The sequence below is a fragment of the Tamandua tetradactyla genome, chromosome 20 (genome assembly GCF_023851605.1).
Source record: "Tamandua tetradactyla isolate mTamTet1 chromosome 20, mTamTet1.pri, whole genome shotgun sequence".
Taxonomy (NCBI): Eukaryota; Metazoa; Chordata; class Mammalia; order Pilosa; family Myrmecophagidae; genus Tamandua; species Tamandua tetradactyla.
The window spans coordinates 50,878,610-50,903,643 of record NC_135346.1 but is presented as its reverse complement, the minus strand read 5'-3'; the positions used below and the strand labels follow the sequence as shown (position 1 = coordinate 50,903,643).

General features: G+C 41.6%; 1 protein-coding gene across 3 annotated transcripts in view; it reads right to left on the bottom strand.

Moving 5' to 3' along the window:
- The window catches only part of DOCK2 (dedicator of cytokinesis 2), a 446,749-nt gene extending 422,376 nt beyond the window's left edge, over positions 1–24,373 (bottom strand). Inside the window, exon 1 of one of the 3 annotated variants that reach the window (XM_077137614.1) lies at positions 24,253–24,373. In XM_077137614.1, coding sequence (XP_076993729.1) covers positions 24,253–24,295 — 43 coding nt within the window. In that variant the 5' untranslated portion in view covers positions 24,296–24,373. Of the gene's footprint in view, positions 1–6,705; positions 6,732–24,252 lie in introns of those variants that run through there. The other 2 variants (XM_077137615.1, XM_077137616.1) reach the window with 2 other exon arrangements.
- Positions 24,374–25,034: the final 661 nt, after the last annotated feature.

Genomic DNA, 25,034 nt, shown 5'->3' with positions numbered 1-25,034 from the left:
AACATGATAGAAAGAGTTGTTACAGAAACATGTATACAAATATAATAACTTCTTGCATAAACTATATTAAATATGAATCTTGTAAATAAAGTAAATAATATTAGTATAGGGAGAAAACTACTATTGCATCCTGTGACCTATATTTAACAGAAGACATCAAAATACCACAGCATACTAGGGATAAATAATTGAGGTGGGGGTAGGACAAGAATCAAGGGGAGTTTGATTTTCAATTTGGTCAGAGAATATTTATCGGTTTACTTTTCTCTTGGGAACAATGAAAATTGTCTAAAATTGAGAGTTTGATGACTATACAACTAAGTGAGGATAATGTAGACATGGATTGTTGACTTGAACATTATACATGATGCCCAATGGATGGAGATGGGTGAAGGACACACTGACTGAGAAGTAGAATGCAAACTTGATGTATACATATATACAATTGAATATTGTTGCAGCTACAGAAAGAAAAAAGTCGTGAAGCATGCAATGAGTCGAATAAACCTGGAGACATTACGTGATCAAAATAAACCATAAACGAAGAGACAAAATTTATGGTCTCTTTTAGAAAATTAATTAAATAAAATTGAGGCCTAGATTGCAAGCTCTTACAGCAGTCACACTTTATCCAGAGCTATAATTGTTTTTTTTTTTAAATTAGTTAAAAATTTTTTTTTATTGTAAAAATAATATATATACAAAATTCAAAAATTCAAAGCACACTGTATTGGTATGCATACAATTCCACAATTTTAGTTTTTAACTTTAGCTGCTCCAAGATGCTGGAGACTAAAAGAATAACAATATAATGATTCAGCAATCATACTTATTGTTAAACCCTACTTTCTCTAAATCCTTCTTCTTCTTTGATCTCTCTCCCAATCTTTTAGGGGTATTTGTGCAATGCCCATTCTAACTTTTTCATTTGAAGGGGCTGTCAATAATATAGGATATGGGGATAGAATTAATTATGTTCTGGAGAGGCTAGCCCCTCTGGGTTCAGAACTTATCTGCCTAGGAACCCATCTAGAGGTTGTAAGTTTCTGAAAATAATCATAGTGCATGGAACCTTGGCAGATTCTCAAATAGAGACCTAGTGTTCTTCAGGTTTTTGTGGGTTGGCAAACCATGGTAAATAGCAATGTTGAGCTAAACTTGCATAAGAGGTATAATATATATAAAACCTCGTCCCTGGAACTTTGGAGACTGTGACACCTAAGACTCAGTAATTCTGCAGTCTGAAGTCAGCATTGCCCATACAACAACTGTTAAAGAAACTGAAAAAGGATCAGGCTTCAATTAAATAAGAAGAAGCCCATCAGGTTGGGACTAATAGGTAAAATCAAAATACATGGTAAGGAGGACATTTCTATATCTTAAACTTCACCTACCCCAATGAGATCAAGGAAAAATTTTATTTTGTCCAAACCCTGATTTTCTGTAGCACAGAATCTAACTCAACCTGTCTGGAAAAATTCATTTGAACAACCCAAACACATGGAGTCCAAATGGGATATATAGACTAGTAATTCTGTATAGTTTAACATAATGCCTGATACATCCCAAATATGTTAGCAGATAATTAAAAAGTAACTGGCAAAGTCCAATGTAATGGACAAAATACGAACTATTAAGCTTTACCACCAGGGAAATCCCTGATAATATCTCAAACATTAGTGGCTCAAGTCAATAGCCAAGCCTTTGATCTTGACTTGCTCTTATGAACTTATTTATTAGCAGAGAACTAAGCCTACCTATAGTCATGCTCAATTACTTCCAGAGACCTCTTTGTTGCACAAATTTGACCTCTCTCTCTTTCTCTCTCAACCTAACTCTTCAAGTAAAAGCATTATCTTCCCACTACAATGGGACATGAGATACAGGGGTGAAAGTCTCCCAAACTTAATATGAAATCTGAGCAATGAGCCTCCCTGGCACCATGGGCCGACAAGGCCTGCCTACCAAAAGGGGGAAAGAATTGCAAACAAAATCAGGTATCAGTGTCTGAGAAAGTCAAATAAGCATGAGCTATTTTGAAGCTATTCTACCCAAGTGCAAAACAGACATTGCTATTTACCATGGTTTGACAAACCCCACCAAAAGCATTCCTGCCAAGCCTAAAACACCTAGTCTCTGTCTGAATTCTACAAAGGTTCCATGCTATGATCAACGTTTCAGCAACCTACAACCTACAGATGGGCTCCTAGCCAGATAATCCTGAAATCCAGAGGGCCCCCTCTACAATCAAGAACATCAACTAGTTCCATCCCCATACCCCATATTATCACAGCTCTTTCCAACATGAAAAAGTTAAATAGCATAGTCCAAACCCCCTAAAGATTGGAGAGAAATCAAAGAGAAGAGAGTTACAACAAAAATAAAATTTAACAAATGAGTATGATTGCTGAATTATTATATTATATTTCTTTTAATCTCTAGCATCTTGAGCAGCTAGAAGAAAAAGCTAAACTGTAGAACTGTAACCCAACCAAACTTGAAATCTGTTCTATAACTAATTGTTACAATTTACTTGAATGTACTGCTTTTTGTATATATGTTATATTTCACAATAAATGTAAATAATAATGAAGTATCTGATACCCTAAAACATATATATGAGCAAGGAATTAAGACATTCCCAGATAAACAAAAACTGAGGAACTTCATCACCATTATACTGATCCTACAAGAAATGTCAAAGGGATTCTACAGTTGAAAGAAAAGGATGCTAAACAACTGATTGAAGCCATAGAAGAATAAAGATAATGACATGGTAAATAAAAATACCAGCACTATTGTATTTTTTGTTTTTAACTCTACGTTTACTTCCTACAGCTCTAAAAACAAATGCATAAAATGCCATATAAATCATGACTCCTAACATAAAATAAGTCATTTGCAACAAGACTACGTAAGGTAGGGAGACAGAATAGTATAGGAACATAGTTGATGTATGCTTTTGAATTAAGTTGGTATCAAACAAATGAATTATAGACTTAGGCTGTTAGATAAAAGTCCCATGGTAACCACAAAGAAAATATCAGAGAAAATGAAACTTATACAGAAATAGTAAGTTTACCAATCAACAGGCAATGGAAGTTGTGGGAAATGAGTGTAGGTTTTCTATTGGGATGAAGGAACTTTCTAGTAATAAGACAGTGAGGGTTCTAAACATTGAATGTTTAATCCCACTGAATGTTATGCTTGGGAAGGTTGGGAAAGATTTATGTTGTACACATGTTTTCACATTAAAAAATAAAGAGATAATAAATCAATACATGATACCATAGATTTAAGAATGGAGAAAACTCAAGAGCATCATTGGGACATAAAAATATTTGACTATAGAAGTAACTTATATTAATGCCAAATTTTCTTGAAACTTAAGGTAACTATACTTATGATCACATAATATCCTTTCATAGGAAATACATATGAAGTATTATATGTTCAAGAGCATGATGTGTACAACTTCCCTCAAATTTTCAAAATAGATGACAATGAATGATGAAGATAGATGATAATAGATGACTACAATAAAAGATAGGGAAGAAGAAAGAAAAGAAACAAAGGTCAAAGTTAAAGTTGGTGATCTGGATACTTGAGGTTACATTGCATTCTCTGATTGGTTTATTATTTTGTAGCTGTCCTCAGTTCAAACTTTTCAAAATAAAATTAGAAAATGAAGAAAAGATACCCTATATCCGTACTATCATCCCGATCCCTAACAACCACTAATCTCATTTCTATATAATTGCCTATTCTAGACATTTCATATAAATGAAATAATAAAATGGTCTTTTTTTACAGGCTCTTTCAGTTAGCAAACTTTTCAAGTTCATCCATGTAACATGCATCCCTGTCTGCATTTTCATTATGGCCAAATACTATCTATTATATAAATACCACATTTTTGTTTCCTCACTCATCATCGATGAAGGCCAGACATTTTAAGCAGAAAGTGATAGAAACTCATTACTACATCCAGCTATGGCGTGGAGAAAGGATAAAATGGAAGAGGGATATGAGAACATAGAAGGTACTTAGCTTTCTAACCCCAATGGTTCCATAGCAAGGTGGACTTACCGCTTATAATAATATGACACAACAGAAAAGCAGTAAACTAATGAATCACCTGAGTCCTCTCATCCTGTATTTGACGAGTCCTCGTACCTCCGTTTTCTCATCTTTCAACAAAATGCATTAAAAACTTACTACAGTGAGTAGGTTACCACAAAACCTGTCCCTCCACAAAACAACCAATAATAATAACTGTCAGGATCAACTTATCAAACTTAGAAAATAGTCAAAGTGTACAACAATGATGAACCTTAATCAAGAAAGACTACTGAAACCCAATAGAAGACTCTGTGGTGTTTTAACGTAGCCTTAACCCATCTTCCCCCTCCACTAGCAAGGATCCTAAACAGAACCTACAACCCAAACTGGTTAATGGCTGGAGGAGCAAAAGCAGACCTTGCTTTCAAATAATTTGATAGTCTGTATTGACCGCCTGCACTCCTTAAACTAACACAGAAGCTCGTCTTTATTTCCCATACTTAAAATGTCTCGAGGAGAACAGCTATGCAAGGCATTTAGTAAAAACAGTTGAAAGCAAATGAACTACCTCTGCTACCTGAGCAAAAAATATCCTTTGTACAACAAACACACTGAACAGCCTGAGGTAAGCTGAGATTTAAATGCTTTGGGAATAAGGCTTGAAATATGTAACCACAATCTTAAGACCACACAGTTTATGCACACTGAGAAAGAAGAAGGTCCAAAGTTCTCAGTGTCTGGCTGACCGTTAAGCTCCAGACAAAGCCAGAGAAGGCCAGCAGAGTTATGAACAACCTGACTAATGTTGAAGGTATCACCATGTACACACTGACTTAGCTGCAAAACCCTGGAATTTTTTTCGTCTCCAGGCATTTAATACTTCTGTGACTGCATGCAACAGAAAGAAATTCCTGAAAGAAATTAAAGAAGATCTAAATAAATGAAAGCATCCATCTGCATGGACTGAAGATTTAATATCTTAGATGGCAATATTCCCCAAAGCAATCTACAGATGCAATGCAAATCCTACCCAAGTCCCAACGGCCTTTTCTGCAGAAATGGAAAAGCTGTCCCTAAAATTTATATGGACTTACAAACAACCCAAACTGCCAAAATCTTAAAAGAAGAATAGAGTTATAGAATTCTAACATCCCAATTTGAAAATTACTATAAAGCTACAGCCATCAAAACAGTGTGGTGATGGCCTAAGAATAGATATATAATCCATGATAGAATTAAAGTCCAGAAATAAACCTATACATGGATGGTCAACTGGTTTTTGACAAAGGTGCCATATTCGATAGGCAGAGAATAGTCACTTCAACAAATGATACTGGACAACTGGATAATCACATGCAAAGAAAAATAAAGTCACATTTTTCTCACATCATATTAAAAAATTAAATAAAAATAATCAAACATCTAAATGTAAGAGCTAACTATGAAACTCTTAGAAGAAAATACTGGCAGTTCTTCATGACCTTGGATTTGGCGATTTCTTAGTTATGCACGAAAAACATAAGCCCCAAAAAGCACAATCAAGAGAAAAACACATGATATTTACAAACATCAAAAAAATTTGATACTTGCAAATCATATATCTGGTTAGAGTCTAGTGTTCAGAATAAATAAAAACTTTTGAAACTTAACAACAAAGGCAAACAATCCAATTTAAAAAATGGGCAAAGGACGTCAATGGTCAATAAGCACATGAAAAAACGCTCAACACCAAGCCATCAGGAAATGCAAATCAAAGCCACAATGAGAAAATATTTCATACCCACTAGGGTGGTAAAAATATCATAAAAAATAACAAATACTTGTGAGATGAAAATTGGAATCCTCATACATTGCTGGTGGAATGTAAAAATTATTTTGCCACTATGAAAACATTTTTTTTGGTTATTGGTTACTCTGCTATTGAATACAATAAATTAAATATACTTACCATAAAACCCAGTAATTCCACTTCTAAGTATATACCCAAAGAATTGAAGCAGGTAATTATACAAAAGTTTATACATGAATGTCATAGCACACTATTCCCAGAGCTAAAAGAAAACAGCTCAAATGTTCACCAAGTGTTGATGGATAAACAAAATGTGGTATATGCAGACACGGAATATCATCCATCTATAAAAAAGGATTGAAGTTCTGAAATAAGCTATAATATGGATGACCCTTGAAAACATTACACCAAGTGAAAAAAGCCAGATATGAAAGGCCATATATTGTATGATTCCATTTATATGAAATACCCAGAATAGGCAAATCCATAGAGACAGAGCAGCTTAGTTGCTGCCAGGGCTGGGGGTGAAGGAGTCCGGCAGGATAGGTGGATGGAATAATAAACTCTTAATGGATATGGGTTTCCTTTTTAGGTGATGAAAATGCTCTGGAACTGAACAGCGGTGATGATTTTAGAACATATGAATATGCTAAATGCCCCTGAAATGAATATTTTACAAGAGTTAAAAATGTTAATTATATGTTATTTGTACTAATAACATATAACAATAAAGAAAAAACTTTGACAAAGAAGAAAGTCCAGGTTTCCACATTAGTCCAGCAAATGGCCTTTAGCCCCACTGTTGCCCACAAACCAGGCAGCAGCTACCATTTCTAGATTTCCCCAAACCATACCTGCTACAGCATGTGATAGCTGTAAACAGACTCACTTCATCTCTTCATGGTCCTTTACAAAGTAGGCATTGTTTCATCTTGTACCAACCCCACAGGGCTGAATGGGAACTAACATGAGAAAATGCCATTTTAAGCAGGTTATTGTTCCTTCTAAAAGGGACTAAAGACAGTCAAGTTGTACTTATGGACGCAGCTCATCATACTAATTCTAATAACACCTAAAGTTTATCAAACACTTAGTCTATGCCAGTTGTGGTTCTAAGTGCTTCGCATGTGTTTACTCATTTAATCTCAAAATTAGTCCTTCCAAGTAGGGAGTATCATTATTTTCAAATCTCAGCTGAGAAAACCCAGGCACAGGGTTTTAAGCGAATTTCTCAAGTTCAAACAGTGGTGGAGCTGGACTGCAGACCCGTGCTCGTTACCAAGCCTGCGTTCTGTAGGTCCACCCTCCCAGTGGTCAGCTCCTTTTAGCATCTAGGCCAAGGACAGTCGTTCTGAGCTACTAATGAGCAGAATCCAGGCTGACATTGCTGCTATATGTCCTATCCTGTGCACACCTTATGTAAAATGCCACTGGATTTTGTGCAATTTTGCCTCACAGACACCTTGTCTATACTCCAGCAGCATGGTGAGTATTATATCTGCTCCTTTTCACCTCTTCTCTCTTCACCAACCCCTTATCTCCTTCTCTTACATTCCTCTCTCTTCCCTCCTTCATCTTGCCCCCAGCACCACCTCTCCACATGTACATCTATCAAAACCACATCAAAGAGAGCAGAGAGGACAAAAGGAATCTCAGCGCCCCCATGTATTGCTGTGAGATATTGGGCAGGTGACCTCACGTCTCTGGGCCTCAAATTTCCTGCAATGGGGATGGTAACTGTACTTATCTCACAGAGTTATTAGGTCATATAAATGAGATGACACATGTGAAGTGCTATGCACAGAGCCTGGGACATAGTAAATGTTCAGTAACTGGTAGCTATCTGTAGGTAACAATCAATACCTGCCAAAAGGTGAACAGAATATTCTGAGAATGACAGAGTATTCTGTAGAAGAGTCCAATTTACTTTGATACAAAACTGGTGCAGACTACATAGATACTTTTTTTAGTGTCTGGTGTTTTAGGATAGCCAGAAGGAAATACCTGAACTTATTTAAAGTAATCCTTAGCCCTGATCTTTGATAATGATTGTATATAGCACAAAAAAAAGAGAGTGAGTTGCCCATGTTTCTTTGGATTTATTTCTGGATGGTTTGTTCTGCTCCACAGATCTATATTCATCTTTGACAATACTACACTGTCTTAGCTAACCTACCTCTATCGTAAGTCTTAAAATTGGGTAGAGTGCAATACAAGTTCAATAAGGGGTAGGTAAGTGGTGTGGGATGTTAGGGTTTTCTTTTTCTCTTTTTCTGGAGTAATGCAAATGTTCTAAAAATGATCATGGTGATGAATGCACAACTATCTGATGCTATTGTAAACCACTGATTGCACACTTTGGATGGATTCTATGGTATGTGAATTTATCCCAATAAAATTACTTTTTAAAAGAATCAAAAAAAAAAAGAAATCAAAAGCATGGAAGAAAAGCCTATGGTGAATGAGTTATGCTGATTCACAATTTGAACAATAACATTTCCATTAAATTGGGGGAAAACTGGCACAGAAAGGGTATGGAGAAAGTGAGTGAAGCAGCAGCAGAAAAAGCCAAGCTGGGATGCAGGCCACATTTTCTAGGCAGTTCCAGCAAGAGGTTACAAAATACAAACTGGGACACATCTCCTGATCTATGGGTTCAAAGCAAAACAGGTGAGAAACAGGTGAGGAGCCTGCCTTGTTGCATGTCAAATTTCACACCATTATATGCTAGTCCCCAAATCAAGTATACCCTTGGTATTTTAGCCTCAACCCCTCATTTTCCAAAGGAGGGAACTGAGGCTTGGAATACTGAATTACATACCCAGGACCCATGGCTGGGTGGTGGAAAGTGGGAGAAACAATTCAGCCTATAAATGGGGCTCTGTTCCCTTTTATCACAAGTCCTCAGGATCGCCTTGTCTTTCCTCCTGCCTTAGTATGCCCCATGCCCTCAGCCTCCCTTTCTCTGCTCTCTGTGAACCTCTCTGGGTAGGCTGCCCCTAGGAAAGCCTTAGAAAAACTAATTCTCATTAGGCTGTTGACAGTGACAATACCTCGAGCTACAGGAATGATTTCAAACATCAGTGAAGGAGCTATGGAGAAGAAATTTAAGATCAAACCCTCTTCAAATATAAATAAGTGACATTTATGAAGTTGCTTTGCCATATCTCAAGACAGCACTTTTCATCTGCCCTTTCATGTTGTTCACACAACTACTCCAAATGTAGGTACTATCCTGATTTTACAAATGAGAGACTGAGGATCAGAGGGATTCAGTGGATCACCCAAGATCCCCCTGGCTGCCTGATGATAAGTCATGGAGCCAGATCAAACCCAGCCACCTTGCACCCCCTTCATCCCGTACCTGTTACCTCCCGACCATCTCTGGATGGCAGTGTTCATCAAAACTGCTTCACACTTCGGCTTGTCACATATTCTGAGCTGCTTAGGGAAAGGAGCAAACATACAGACTATTTAATCCAAACTCCTCCACAACCAGCCCTTAGCAGGGACTAACTAGCTTTTGTGGCACTCACAGGGACATAAAGTCTCAATGCCAGAAGTTAAAAGACCAAGTCTCTGAGTCAAACAGAACTGCCTCTTATGCCCAATTTGGCCATTTACTAATTCTCGCAGCCCAGACTTCAGCATCCAATTTTGCAGGTTGTGCCAGCCATGCCAAAGCTCACCCTGCTAAGAAGCTGGAGTCTGTTTGCCAAAGCCTGGATCTTGCTAAGGGTTGGTGTCCTCCAGAAAATGATGCTTTTTGTAATCCACTTTGTGATGCTGTATGGGCCATGGCAGCCTGTTTTAGTGAGAAACCTCCCTTCCCTGAGCCTCAGTTTTTCCAATTGTAGAATGGAGAAGTCAATGGCCCCTACCTTACAGGGCTGTTAGGTAGCTCCTTTGAGATTACTGCACATAAAGGACTTGACTCCATGTCTGGCTATCTTAAGTGCTCAGTAAATGGATGTGGCTATTATTACTATTACTATTATTGTTATTAGTCATTATGACTACCTCCTAAGACAATTCATTCAGAACAAGGCTAACTCATTTGGAGCTCTTCTTTATGTGAAACCTGCCTGTAATCTCCTTCCCTGCAGTTTGCAACCAGCGGTACTGTGTATCAGCACTGAATAAAATCAATCCTTTGGCCAAAAGCAAACCTTGAGATGGCTCTCATGGGATGCTCATGCTTCTCTTCTCTTCTCTTGCATAAATGAGGCCTGATTCTTCATTTATTCCACACTTAGCCTGATTCCAAACCCTACCCTGACATAGGCTGCTGCCTTTGGATATGCTCCAGTTTGCTCGTATCCTAACTCTGCAGACTCTCCACTCCCTGCCCTCCTGTCAAGGTTCAGGCTGGGGACTCACCTGTCACAGAGCTGGGCAGGCTGTGGAGTCAATTGAGGTTTCTAACAGAAGAAAACTATCCACAACCCGTGTTTGCCTTTGGAGTACACACAACTGGGGTGTGATCAGATATTTGGAAGGTTGGGCAAGACTGCATCTTGTTCCCTGTCTCATCCCTGGATTTCCTCACAAATCTCTTCCCTCACCTTCTGAGGAATTCTGGCAGGTGAGAAATTCCAATGATCAGATTAGAAGATATATGCATAGATCTTGAAACTTAATATTCAACATGAAGGGCTATATTTATTCCAAGGACTCACATTATGAAAATGCAAGTACCTGACATTACCATTTTATTTATTAATGTATTTCTGCCATTGCATAAGGGTCTCTCTTCATCATAAGGCTTCATCTGGGGAAAAGCAGAAATTACTGGCAAAGGAAGTGGTTTTGCATACCAATACCCGATTCTATTAAGTTTTCTAAATGACTAACAGAAACTTTGAGCCAGAATGCCACTCTTTGCTACAGTTTGATTGCTTATCTCTGATCCTGCCTTGGGTTGTTTCTGACTACTGAAAGTACAGGTCATTTCTTCCCCATTTCCTGAAGCCTTAACTTTTGAGTGAGGATAAAAAGGGCAGAAAACATGAGGAAGATATAAGTCAGAGAGAAAGTTAAAGCTGCTGAAATCAAAGCCTTCCCTCACCTCCCCATGCCCACCCACAGAAGACTGACTATTGGAGCTTCCCAAATACCTGCAGTCCTCTGCCATTCTCAAAGGTGCCCACTCCAGCCTCCCCTTCGGAGAAGTTCTCCCTGCCCTGAGAATGGTGATGCATTCCCCATGGAAGATTTGACCTCTACCTATCATGAAAATGCTATCCTCAGGAACCAAGATAGGAGCTGGTTTACATCCAGACCAAAGGACTTATGGTCTAGGATTAAAGAGTTGTTTCCAAGTATCAGGAGCCACCTGGGTCACCGACTCCTCATATCAAAATCCTAAATTGACAAGCTAGTGAAACCTCTATTTTGAGTGAGCGGAATTTGTTGATTCCAACAGCCCGGAAATCTAATCCACTAACTAGCCACCAATTTTGGAGCCCAAATTGAGAGAAATAAGAAAAAAGTAAACATCACTGTTACAACTTGGAGCTACAGAAACAGCTAAGGTGAGACTGGGGTCTCCATGCTTTATGATTTATTTCAGAGAGTACTTTATTTAGGAGATAAATACAATGATTCTCTTCTACTTATAGATGAGGAAAGAGCATGGACATAAACAACATGCTAATAAACCTAATAACTAATACCTAAACCTAATAAATTATATATATATGGAAGTCTAAATTCTAACCACGTATGGACAGCTTTCTAGAAAAGGATAAACATTTATTGAGCACCACATTATGTATTAAGCACATGTACTTGACATTTTTTTCAACAAACTATTCTTTTGAGACCTACTGGATAGTAGAGGTACTGTCATGCCAGGTTAGAGTGATAACAGACGAAACCCCTAGTACTTTACTTGCATCAGCTCATGTGACTCATGTAACCCCTACAGTATCACCCTCTGTGATATATGCGAAACAGAAACTCAAAGAGATTAAGGAATTTGCCCACAGCCACCCCTAAGAGTGGCCCATATGAGCCCAAAGCCTTGCTTCCCTTATCAGCGCATTGCGATGTTACAATTTTTATACATGCACTGAGCATGTTTATTCCTTGTATTTCCCACCACCTCATGAAATGGAGAATGAGTTTGTCTTGATGATCACTGAATTCCCAGCTGAGAACAGCATCAGACCTACAGCAGAGTTCAATCAACATTTACTGAGCTTTTAACAAATACTTGTTGAGTTGAAGGATATGAACAAAAATGAAGGACAGGTATGTCCTTCTTCTGGCTAAGTTCCTTCTTGTATTTCTCAAGATTGCTTCATGAGATGCTGATCCAGCTTGGTTGCCAATTTTGATTGCAGCTGTCAAGTGCCCTGTGACACTTTAAGATGAATTCAGACCTCATCTGGGGCCTTGCCATCTGCTGACATGTTTGAAAACAAAAGCTTCAGCCAACACCAAGTGTTAAGAGAGTTTTGGACAAGTGGCCGTATAAGAGAACAAAAACAATAATGGAGAAAAGAATGTAATTGCATAAAGCTCACATCTCCAGTCTCTGAGCTGGGCTCTGAGGGCTTCCACTCCAGGGGGAAAGAGAACCAGCAGGCAGGTCCACTTTACACTCATACAAGTGTAATTGGCTCATTGAAACGCATAAGCAATTTGCCTGAAGTGTCTGGACTAGGTGTTGACAGCCTCAGCACCAAGGCAACATCCTGATGTTGCATCAGGAAGGAGGGCTGTGATGACCTCGCAGAAGTTTCCAGCAGCAGCACTAGGTGCAAGTCAGTAATGAATGAGATAAGAGAATCACAGCCAGAGGGAACCAAGGAAGAAGACAGAGCAGAAGAACTGCAACAAGAGCTAACTTCTGCTGAACACTATTTCCATACCAGGCACTATTCCAAGGACTTTATACACAGGAACCTATTTAATCCTCACCACGTTTTTGTGGTGGGTACAATTATTGTCATCTGTATTTTACAGAAATCGAGGCATGCCCAGGGTCACGCGGCTAAGCCAGAATTCCAATCCAGGAGGGCTGGCACAAGAGAGCAGACCCTTAACCACTGTACTAATGCTGCCTTTCACCAACAGAGATGTAGATTCCTTATTGGATCTACATAACAACCTAATGGTGGCTGTTTTACTTTGTAAGTTGTCAGAATGCAATATACCAGAAATGGAACAGTTTTTTAAAAACGGAATTTATTAAGTTGCAAGTTTACAGTTCTAAGGCTGTGAAAATGTCCAAACTAAGGCATCCAGGGAAAGATATCTTGATCCAAGGAAGGCCGATGGGTCCAGAACATCTCTGTCAGCTGGAAAGGCACACAGCAACGTCTCCTAGCTTCCTCTCCTGGCTTTCATTTCATAAGGATTCCCCGGGGGTGTTCTTCTTCTGGATCTCAAAAGCTCTCTGGCTATGTGGGCTCTCTTGGCTCTAAAGCTTTTTCCTAAAATAATTCTCTCTTAAAGGGCTCTATTGAATGGGTGGAGACACATCTCCAGGGAAACTATCTAAGCAAAAGTTACCACCCACAACTGGGTGGGTCCCATCTCCATGGAATCAACCAAAAAGATCCCACCCAGCAATATCGAATGAGAATTAAAAGATATGGCTTTTCTGGGGTATATAATACCTTCAAACTGGCACAGTGGCATATTATTAGGCTCCATTTTTAGTAAGCCAGAGTGACATGCTTGACCAAAAAGAGGAAAGGTGGAATCCCACTAGGTCTTCTGAAACAGTGGTTCTCAACTAGAACTAATTCTGTTCTCTAGGGAACATTTGGCAGTATCTAGACACATTTTTTGTTGTCACAACTTAGGCAGGGGAGGAAGTGTTACTGGAATCTATTAGATAGAGGCCAAGGATGCTGTTAAAATCCTAAAATGCATATGACAGCCCCCATAACAAAGAATTGGTCCAAAATGTCAATAGTGCTGAGATTGAGAAATCTTGCTCTAAAACATCACACTGGGATTTCTCTCTCTCTTTTCCATCTCCCTTTCCTAGGGTCCTACAGTCACATGTCCACACACACTCACACACTGACACATGTTCACACACATACATTCACACACTCATACACTCACACACATACACACACACTATGCAGCTGGGAGAGATGCTTTATGATATCAACCAAATCAAACCCTCTGCCAAATGCATGCTATGTTTAGCACTCTCTGCATGCTGCAGAAGTTGAGAAGAGTAGAGTGGGAGAGGAGAGCTCCTGCTTTCCTGAAGTTTTTGTGAAATATAGCTGAAGAGGCAAAATGAACATACAAGAAACAGGGAGCTGTCTTAAAAACAAAGCTAAGCTGTGGGTTTCTGTGACTCAGGCCACAGCAGATGCAGGCTCTCAAAGAAGAGAGATCAAGAGAGACCCCAACGAGGAAGTGAAATTAGAAGGAGAAGGAAGGGCAGAGGAAGAGCATGGGGACGAAGTGGAGTGAGAGCCCTGAGAAGCTGGGGGGCAGGAAGGGGAAATTAGCTTCATGTATTCACACGCCCAGTGAGGAGCAGGGCAGGCCATCCTAATAGAGTCTCAGGGTGGAAAACTGTGGTGTTTGGTGCAGTGGCCACTGCAGAAGTATATTTCAAGAAATACCCCTTTGATCGCCATGCTGCCCTCACAGGGTCTACCTTCCTGGCAGGGAAGGGGGTGGAATGAAGAGAAGAAGCCAAGATGGGGAAGCTCTCCATCTGAACTTTACGAGGCCACCAGACAGCAAAAATCCTACAACTCCCAACCCCCTGTTTGCCCCTGCTTACTCACTTGATACCCACTCACACATCCAGTCAACAAATATTAATTGAACACATGCTCTATAGTGGGTACTCTGTGCTGCAGAAGAGCAAGAGACACAGTTCAACTGACATAGCACTTACATTCTTCAGAAGAGCCCAGATAATTAAATATGAGGCTGTGATAAATGTGATGGAGGTGATGACAGGCGCCATAGTGACAGGAAGCAAGAAGTGCACACATGCACACACATATACACCACCAATCTGTGAAATAAGGACATCAGTAGTAAAGGTACTCTTTGACAACTCATGTGGTAGAAAAATAATTACTGGGGCTATTAGCTTCCTGAGAACAGAGATTGTGTTCTGTTCAGCTCTGGGCCCCAATACGCAGCTTAGAACCCATAACTCAGTATAAGTTCATTGAGCTTAATTGATTGGAATAGACCTTAAAAATAGCTTTCTGACTGTGGCACCTCCAGCCTCCTAGAATTCACACCTTGATCAGAATGTCTAATATCTTCCAATAATAGTTACTGAGCACCTTTTACCAAGGACCCAAACTGGGTTCCATGAATGGGCTTTGATGAAATCGCAATGCAAACGTGCACATATGGGGAGCCATTTTCTCTTTCCTTTTGCTGGCTCCCACCTGCTTTCTCCTTTTTGCTCCCCCACCTACCTCTTCCCTGCTTCCTCACCTCAATAAATCTGTTAAGCTTTGAAAAAAAAGTACACACGTGCACATTTTTGTGGGTATGGATTTTATGGCTTCCATCATAATTCCCAAGGGCCCTATCACAATAAAGCTGAGTTTGCTGACCCACTATACTCCTGCTATTGCCTTGGATGTTGGATGTTCTCAAAGTTGACACCCAACAGTGCCCTGACCTCAGCCAATGCACCATCTAGTGGGGGAGATTATATGTAGTTACATAGCTAAAGGACAAGGTAAAAAGTGAGGACTTCAATAACACAGAAAGAGGTTTCCTCCAGGGGTGAAGCATGAGAAAACTGCCTGGAAGAGGCTGGATTTCAGTGAGACCTTCAAGTCCAGGAAAGAGAAAATTAAATCAAGTGGAAATTGGCAAGCAGTGGAAGGGAGGGCAATGGCAGTCTACGATGAGAAACACCATGAGCAAATGAAAGACCACAGAAGACCGATGGCTTGGCTAAGGAGCCCAGAATTTAGTCTTCAGGCATCAGGGGGGGCACGTCCTTTGCACAAGGGAGTCATTGCTGTTAGCTGTAAAGATTACAGGTGTAAGGGCCAGACCACCGGGTTCAAACCTCTGCTTCAACATTATTATTAGTTGTATGATTATCCTTAATTTACTCTCCGAGCCTCAGCTTCCTAACTGTAAAAGAGGGGTGATAATAATAGTGTCTAACTCAGGAAGTTGTAGGGAAAATTAAATAATATATGTGAGGCTTTTGGTACAGTACGTAAACCATAGTAAGTGCCCAATGAACATTTTATATGCGTGTGGGGGAGCAGCAGGGTCACAGATCAAGCTGTCCTATGAGGTCTTAAAAAAATGAATAAATAAAAAGCAGATTTGAGTTGATAGGACAGGCAGTAGCAGACAAAAACATAGAGGCAAGAGGCCCTTCCAGCCCCAAATGGCTCCTCCTCCTGTCAGCCATGTCACTATTCTCTGGCCATTTACTCACCCTGCTCCCTCCCTCTATCAGCTCCTTTCTCCTCAGCCCCTTCTTTCCTCAAGAAAGATTTAACTCAAGTGTCACCTTCTCAGAGAAGGTGCCCCCTGAGCACTCCGTCTAAAGATAGCCCCCATCTCAGCCCCATTAGCCCTGCTACTTGCACCTTATTCTTTTGCTTAAAAGCACTTTAAAGTATATAATTTATATGTATTCTTTTGCTTTACATATTTAATATCTCCTTCCCCACTGGAACCTAAGCTCTGGAAGGGTCTTTTTTTTATGCACTATTGTACAGTCAGTCCAGGGCACATACTAGGGAATCAATAAGCCTCTATTGAGTGAATGCTGAATGAATGAATGAGTGCTCACCATGGATTATCTCCTTTAATTTTTATAAATCTTACAAGTCAGCATCTCCCATTAGCCCCATGTCACAGACAGGAAGAGAGGAAAAGAAAAGAAATTCACCCAGGAAAATTCTTAAGGACAATGATAGCTTTGTGGGAAAGCCCTGGACTCAGATTCAGAAAACCCAGTTCCTATGGGCACTCCCCTCCTTCCAAGCTGAGTGACTGTGGGGGAGGCACTTCAACTCTCTGCTCCTCAGTTTCCTCATCTGTGAACTGAGAGACAGTTGTGAGGGCTAAACACAATAGCAAGAAAGCTTGGTAAATGTACTGTGCTGCAAAACGGGGAGGCAATGTTATAATTTACAATGCTGTTTGTTGATGAGAAATAGATCAAGGGCTTAACTAGGGAAGTCCTATAATGCAATTCCATTCTCCAAGTGCTTAGACCAAAAACCCTGGAGTCATCCTTGACCTCTCTCTTTCTCTCATACCTATATCCAATCCATGAAGAAAATCGCATTTGCTCCACCTACAATACATACATCCAGAAGGGAACCAGGTCTCACCACCTCCCCTGCTACCGTCACGGTCCGAGCCACCACCCTCTCTTCCCTAGATTATTTCAGTAGCTGGTCTCCCTGCTTCCACATTAATCCCCTCCATCAATTCCCTCTCAAAACTGCTAGAATGATCCTTTAAAAACATAAGACAAATCATTCTACAATTCTGCTTAAAACCAATGGCCCCCATTTCCATCTAGAGTAAAAGCCAAAATTGTTACAATACCTACAAAGCACTACTCAATGACTTACCCTTGCTAAATTCATTTCCTCCTACCCGTTGCTTATTCTACTTCACCACACTGGACTTCCACACTCCAAAGGGGCTTTCTCCTCAGTATCTTTGCATTAGCTGTTCATTCTACCTCAAATGCACTTTCCTGAGGTAATACTTTTACTGCCACCACCAATGAAATGTGCAGCAAAATTCCTCATGCCTAGGAAAACCCTCAGGGTTCAACTGGCACCCAGGTACGCCCCTCCATCACAGCCCAGAATGCAAGTCAACCTCCATGTCTGGGGTTGCCACAACTCAGCCCACCCCTCCAAAAGCCTGCTGAGTCTCTGGTTTGTTCAGACCCTTTGCGAGCACTGGGATATCCATGCACGTCACACGGCCTACCTCAGCTCCTTCCTCCATCAAGTTTCAGGCTTTGTTCCAAAGGACAATGTATTGCCAGGGGACCTCTGAGAATCTTGGAGCAGTGGCTGGAGAATGGTCTGTAAACGTGCCCACCTTGTCAGCCAGATTCCCCCAATTCCAGCTTCTGTGACTAAGACTTCATAACAATGTAGAAGCTGACAGTGTCCTGGCAGGGGCAGGGGGGCATGGGATGAGATGACTTTCTCCAAGGAGAACTAAAAGTGGCTCACAAACTCTGCCTGACTGCTTTTCATTTCACACCAATCAAAGGAAGTAGAAAGAAGGAGGAAAGTGCTTATTAAAGGAAACATCTGTGGTGTCTTTACCCAGATTCCACTGGAGCTAGGTGGCCATAAGCATTATCATACCCCATTTGCAGAACATACACTCAGAACACAGACGGTGGCACCCATGGGTAATTGACTATTAAATTAAAGGTCTGTTAGTTCTTCTTAAACAAATTCAAAGGTCCAGAAATTAACAGAACATTATGGTGACTACATCGCCAATCTCAAAATGCAGCAACAGTATAAGGATGCTGATTGTAGAAGGAAGCAGAGCTTGGAACACACAATCTGTCACAAAAGTTCATTCAGACATTGTGCTTGGGGGCAGGGTGAATACCAAATAATGAGGTTTGCATAAATCTAGGGATAAAGACAACTTTCCCCAATGGACTCAAAATAGCCAGCCCAGCAGGCACACCCAAATACCCCCAAGTTGCTGAAGCATCAGAAAGTAGAAGGCCCAGGCACCTAAGAACTGATGCTAAGAAGGAACTAGAGTTCCAATCAATGCATTTTGTTGCCTCTAGACTAATTTTTGTGGACCAATCCAAGGACACAGTCTGCCTCCACAGCAAAGTTACATTTACAGAGGCCCTTTCCTGCATTTTCTTTTGAATTCTTTCCCCCATTGTTCCTCAGAAGCCTTCTCAGACCATCCAGTTTAAGAACTACCTGCCAACATTCTCATTCATTGATTCTTATCCTTATAGCACATTCCACAATTCACAATTATGTATTTATTGGTCTATCCATTAACTCCTTTTCTGTCTTTCCCATTAGACTATAAGATTCCATAGCATAGGAACCACATTGATTTCATTCTAAAATCTACAGTGCCTGGCACATAGGAAATACCCAGTAAGTATTTAAGAAACAAATGAAAAATGAATTAATGAAAGAATAAGTGAATGAACAAGTGGGTAAATGATGCTCTCTGTCCCTTCTTCTTCACTGCTGCCTTTGAAAATAACAAGAGCAGTGGAACTCGTCTCTCTGCAGTGGTGTTCTGCCTGGGGTGTATTTAGGATGCATGGTCTTTGTGCCACCTCCTCAAAGAATCTGTCCCCACCCCGGCTCCTGCTGGGTGAGCAGCAAGCCACATGATTCCATCCCACAGCCACAAGCTAACTAAACCCCAGCAGCCACCAAAGTGGGGCCCATTCTTAGGCTGATGACCTCTGACCTGGGTGGCCTTTCTTTAAGAGGTAAGTTACACCACTCAGATCTTCTCTCCTGGGACACTGAAATAGCCACAGAGAATATTCAGTGGATGTTCGAACTGCAAAGTCATGCAGTGTTGTGGTTCATGGCACGTTAAGGACACCATTATAAGGTTATCAGAAAATCAAAACTACAAAAGAGTGGAGGAATCAGAGGAAAGTGGTGGTGAGAATAAATGAATGAATGAATGAGTGCATGTCATGTATCATCTCCATATGATCCTCATAAAAATCTCACAAGTCAGCTTCTCCCACAACTCCCATGTCACAGATAGGAAGAAAGGAAAGAAATTCACAGGAAAATTTTTAAGGACTTAGATTCAGAAAATCTAGCTTCTAGAGGCAGCTCCCTTCCTTCCTAACCCAGTGACCTTGGGGGAGGCACCTCAACTCTCTGCTCCTCAGTTTCTTCATCTGTGAACTGAGATGGTTGTGAAGGTTAAGCACAATAGCATGAGTGCTTGGTAAATGTATAATCCTGTGTTTCTTGGATTACTTGGGATTCCCTGACCCTTAAAATCTACCACTCCTATACACACATACACACACACCACCTTTCAACTTTTTAACAGAACTCCTTTGAGTGGATTTTGTTTCTTGTAACAAAAGCCCCGGCTGCAAGGGACTCTGGCACACAATGTCCACTGCAAATCTGGCAGTCTCTATGTGAAACAGCTCTGTCCAGGGTCCTGGGCTGCAACAGCATGCCCACGGGGTGGTCACAGATTCTTCTATATTCCTCAACCAAGATGAGTAAAAGATCTCTTCTCTGCTTTTGCACAGCCTTGAGAATGAATCCTTCCCTATGCAATTTAGGGAAAACAAAATCTCCTCCAACATCATGCCCAGCTACAAAACCATAACTAGAAATGAGCTGCATAGAAAACAGGTTTCTGAGCATAACTGAGTATCCAGGCTGGCATAGTTTTGAGAGAGGCATATCTATTTTCTACATTCCCCCTTCTTCTGAGGACCCCTGCCCTGAAGCCCATTTCTGCAGTTCTCAAATATCAAGCCAGAATCCATAGGTCATCCCCAGTATCCTTCCCTCCTCCCTAGGAAGGGAACAACTCATTTTTAGATACATGGCTGGCTTAATTATAGACAAATATCCTAGCTTTTCTTTCCACTAGGTTTGGTCACATGACTAAATGTTAACCAATAGGATTTAAAAGGAAATGCCAGCTGTGCCTTAGGGTAAGTGTCCTCTGAGGGAAAGGTCCCGGCCCTCCTGTTTCCTCCATCCTTCTTGCTGCCTGGAAGGCAAACCTGATGGCTAAAGCTTAAGCAACCAGCTTGGTTCAGGCAGCAGAAACCACATGACAAGGATGACAGTGTAAGAATGAGTTACCCTATCAGCTCTTCACCGAACACTTCTGGACTTAAATGAAAGAGAAGTAAACCTTTAGCTTGGTTGAGCCCTCTCTGGAAAGTCTTCCATCACTGCTAGCCATTCTTACCTAACTGCTACTTTCTATTTTCTACCTTCTCTCTCACTGACCTCCCACCTCTTCTCCAAGGGGAAAGTTCTGGTCACTGGCAGAGACTCAGACAGAGAAGTTTAAGAGAGTATAGGCCAAAAGGAAACGTTAGTTATAAGTGGAACCCTTCTAGATCAACTAATCATGTAGTAAGCAGACAGTTCAAATTGTCACCTAATTGCCTTATTCTATGCTAGGTCCAATCTCTGCTCCTGTCCCCCATTAACTGTTTGAAGTCTTTACAGGTGACACTCTTGATCAAACACTCCAGTGCTCACAGAATGAAGTCCAAAATTATTAGTTTGGCACTCAAAGTCCTTCACAATCTAGCCATATTATGCCTTTCCAATGTTTTTTTTTCAATACAAACATCTACTAAAACCAAACAGGGTATGTCATTGGTAACAGAGACCATCATGAGTTAGAAATAGGGTAAGATAATGGGTAATTGGAGCTGAAGGGATACAGACTGTGCAACAGGACAGATACAAAAACTCAGAAATGGACAGCACAATACTACCTAATTGCAATGTAATTATGTTAAAACACTGAATGAAGCTGCATCTGAGCTATAGTTTTTTCTGTTTGTTTGTTTGTTTGTTTTATATATTTTTTTGTATTTTTTATTTTTATTTTTTCTCTATATTATCATTTTATTTCTTTTTCTGTTGTCTTGCTATTTCTTTTTCTAAATCGATGCAAATGTACTAAGAAATGATGATCATACATCTATGTGATGATATTAAGAATTACTGATTGCATATGTAGAATGGAATGATTTCTAAATGCTGTGTTAGTTAATTTTTTTTTAATTAATAAAAAAGAAAAAAAACAGGGCTATTTACTATTCGGCCCATATGCCACATGCATTCCAGCCTCCTTCCTTTCCCCATGGTGTTCCACCTCCCAGATGTTCTCATTGTGTAGTGACAAGAGTCCTTTTCGTAAGACAGGACTCGGGGTTGTTCCAAGAATTCCCTTAATCCTTTGCATGATTATAGCTCTTTGTCTTCCTCCAAACTTCCCATACTTATATTTTCAAATGTTCTTCATTAACGAAGGCCTCAAAAGGAAAGTATTAATACCTGGATTTACAGTGAGAAAACCAGAGCCCAAATCAACCTACACATATTGATGGTAACACAACGAGAACCTGGTCTCCTTATGCTCAGGCCATGGCTCTTACTGTTGGATGACTCCACTCCCATCTCACCGTCTCACCATAACCCAAGCCTTGCCTTTCCCTTCCATCCACCCACAGCCTGCAGATGAGGATCAGAGATCACTTTCATCAGTTCTGACATTTACCTGCAGGGGAAAGAGGTCCCTGTGATGGACAGGCAGCTACCAAGAACTTTCTGGCTTCCTAAAAGATATCAGACTTACTGACCCCCAGGAATAAGAATTCTCACAGGTAAAAATGGAAAAATGTGTTATACCACCAAATCAAAAAACCTAAAGAGCTGGGGCCTGTGGAGTCAGGCCTAAACGGAGTCAGCACACGTGGAAATTCCTCTGCTTTGAAGACTGAGAACCCAGGGCATCCCATAGCCCCATCCCATTCTGTGGTATCATGTCCATAACTGGGGCCCCATGCAGGGGACAGAGTCTAGCAATAATAATTGATAACATTTAGTGATCATTACTTTGTGCAAACATGATTTTAGTCATTTTATGTAGATTAACTCATTTAGTCCTCCTATAAAACTAGAAAGTGGGTGCTGTTATTATCCCTATTACACAGACAAGATAACAGAGGCTGGAGAGAGTATGTGGCCCAAGGTTACAGTACTGGGAAGGGTTGGAGGCTGGAATTCAACAACAGGCCATCTGGTCTGAGCGCATGAACTTGACCTCCACAGAACTGGACATGTGTAGCCAGTGTGAACTGCAGCTCTTGGGCGAGTGGGTGGAGCTCTGTTCCCCATGCTCAATTTCCCTTATCTGCCTTAGTTACCCTAGACTTCAAAATTGTGCCCTGCCTCCTACCAGGCAATTTTGCTTTCAGTCTACAAAGCCCTGCTCCACACTGGCTTCACCATAGATCTCATCCTGCTCTTTTCCTGCTCAGAAACCATCTATGGCTCACCACTGCCTAAATGGGAAAAGCTCCAGTTCAGCCTGGCATTTACAGCTCTTCAGTAGGTGGTTCCAACTTACTTTGAGCTTAGCCATTCCTTTCAGTGTACTTCCATAAGGCAAAAGGTGCTGTCAGTTCTTCTTTTCTGGATATGCCCTTCACATACAGCTTTCACCACCTCTACCACAATGGTCCCTCCATCTACAATAGACCCATTTAACAGACCGTCTTCCCCTGTGAAGATTAGTAGCTTGATGATCCCCCAGCTATAGGGACAATAGTTAGAGAAGCTTTGAAAAGAGCCCTCCATGAGTCTAGTTCAAACTGTCCATTTTACAGGTGGAGAAATTGATGTTTTTGGGTTTATGGATTATTATTCTCTGGATGGGGACCTTTCATCTTCAAACCCCCACAGTACCTCAAGCACATTAAGTGAATGGATATACATTGAGCTCTCTGGGTCAGTGTTTCTTAAATAGTGGCCTTGGACCCCTGCATTCAATCACTCTGGGCCTTTGGGTCCTCCAACCCCTGACCTACTAAATCCTCACCTCTAGGGGTGGCATTTGATATCTACCTGTGTAAAAGGCTCCAGGGAGATTTTTTAATGTACACTTAAGTTTGAAAACCACAGTAAGTCTACGGGGATTACACCACGGATGCCACTTAGAAAGCGTCCCAGTACCTGACACCTCCCTTCCCCCAGCCTCTACTTCCGCCCCTGAGCTTGAGGCAGAGGCCTCTGGGAGCTGAGACCGCTGAAGTTGATGAGGCTGGCTTCTTGGTTTAGCATCCCCAGATTTCCTGGCAGGGACCCTTTCTCCTCAAAGGGAAAGACACCACCCTCAGACCCATGCCCTGGGCCTGCACAGCCCTCTGGATGATTTGCCAAATCCAGGGTCATCTAACCCAGGAGGAAAGGTACGGGAATCTGGCAGACCCAGGTCTCTGTAGAGGGATGGAGGAAAGCATGCTTTGATTCTCCCTCCAAGAGGCCAAGTCTCCAAACGGGAAATGAAGTCTACTCCTTGGAATGCTGCACCTGGGCGCCCAGTTTTCCGAGCGCTCAGCTCCACTCCATCTCGGAAACGCATTAGGTGTTGAGGATACGTGGAGGCCCTAGGTGGGTGGGAGGGAGAGAGCGCGGGCTGGGCGCAGCCTCCTGGTTGGGGTGTCCACCTTCCTCTCCCCGCTGTCCCGTCTCCCCCACCTAGCTGGCCTCGCTGCCGGCTGAGGGAGTCACTGCACCCTCTGACCTTGAGTCCGCGCGCCCTGCCCACGCCCACGCCGCCGAGTCCGCATCATCTCCCTGCGTTTAGGTTTCCCGCGACCTCCACCCTGCTCCCTACTGCAGACCCCAGGCCCCACCTACCCACGCCTTGCCGCTCCTTGTCAGTTTTGCGCCAGGGGACCATGGCTGCTCTGGGGCCTGCGGGTGCCTCCAGTCGTCTTGTGGGGAAGCCGGCAGGGGGTGGCTAGCCGCTCAGCAGGGCCCCACTTCCTTCCTCTTTTCAAACTCTCTCTTAGGGCCCGCCCTCCCCTCCCCGGGGCTCCCCGCCCCCTCCTCCCCCTCCGGTGGAGCAGGGGTACACTGGGAGCCTGTATCTAGAAGGCTAGAAGGCCCCTGGCAGCCCAGACGGCCACCCTCCAATTTGTCTCCTCCTCAGGGAGTGGGCAGAGGCCAGACAGGTACCTCCAGTCCCCCAGGCCACCCAAAGTGCAGAAAGTTTCCCTGATTCCTGAGCTTAGTGATTGAATACAGTCCCTGTTCTTCGAGTGAACTTTATCAGATCTGGATTCAAATGCAGACTCTTGCTCATCAGCTGTGCCACCAGGAGCAATTGCTTCATTTTTCTCATCTGTAAAATGGGGTCCTAGTGCCCACTTCATATGATTATTGGGAAGATTAGAGAAGAAAATGTACATGGCAAGTAATACATAAAAGTTAAATATGGACCTCCAGGGAGGGGTCATTTGTGGTTTCACGCTTTTGGTGTCACAAACCCATTTGAAAATCTGATGAAAGCTCAGGAAACTCTCCTCTGAAATATGTAAGCACACTAGTTTACCAACAATGTTAGAAGGTCAAGAAGGCTGTAACATCCACAGATACAAGACCCCAGTGAAAGAGTTCTAGAGTTAGGTTGATGGAGA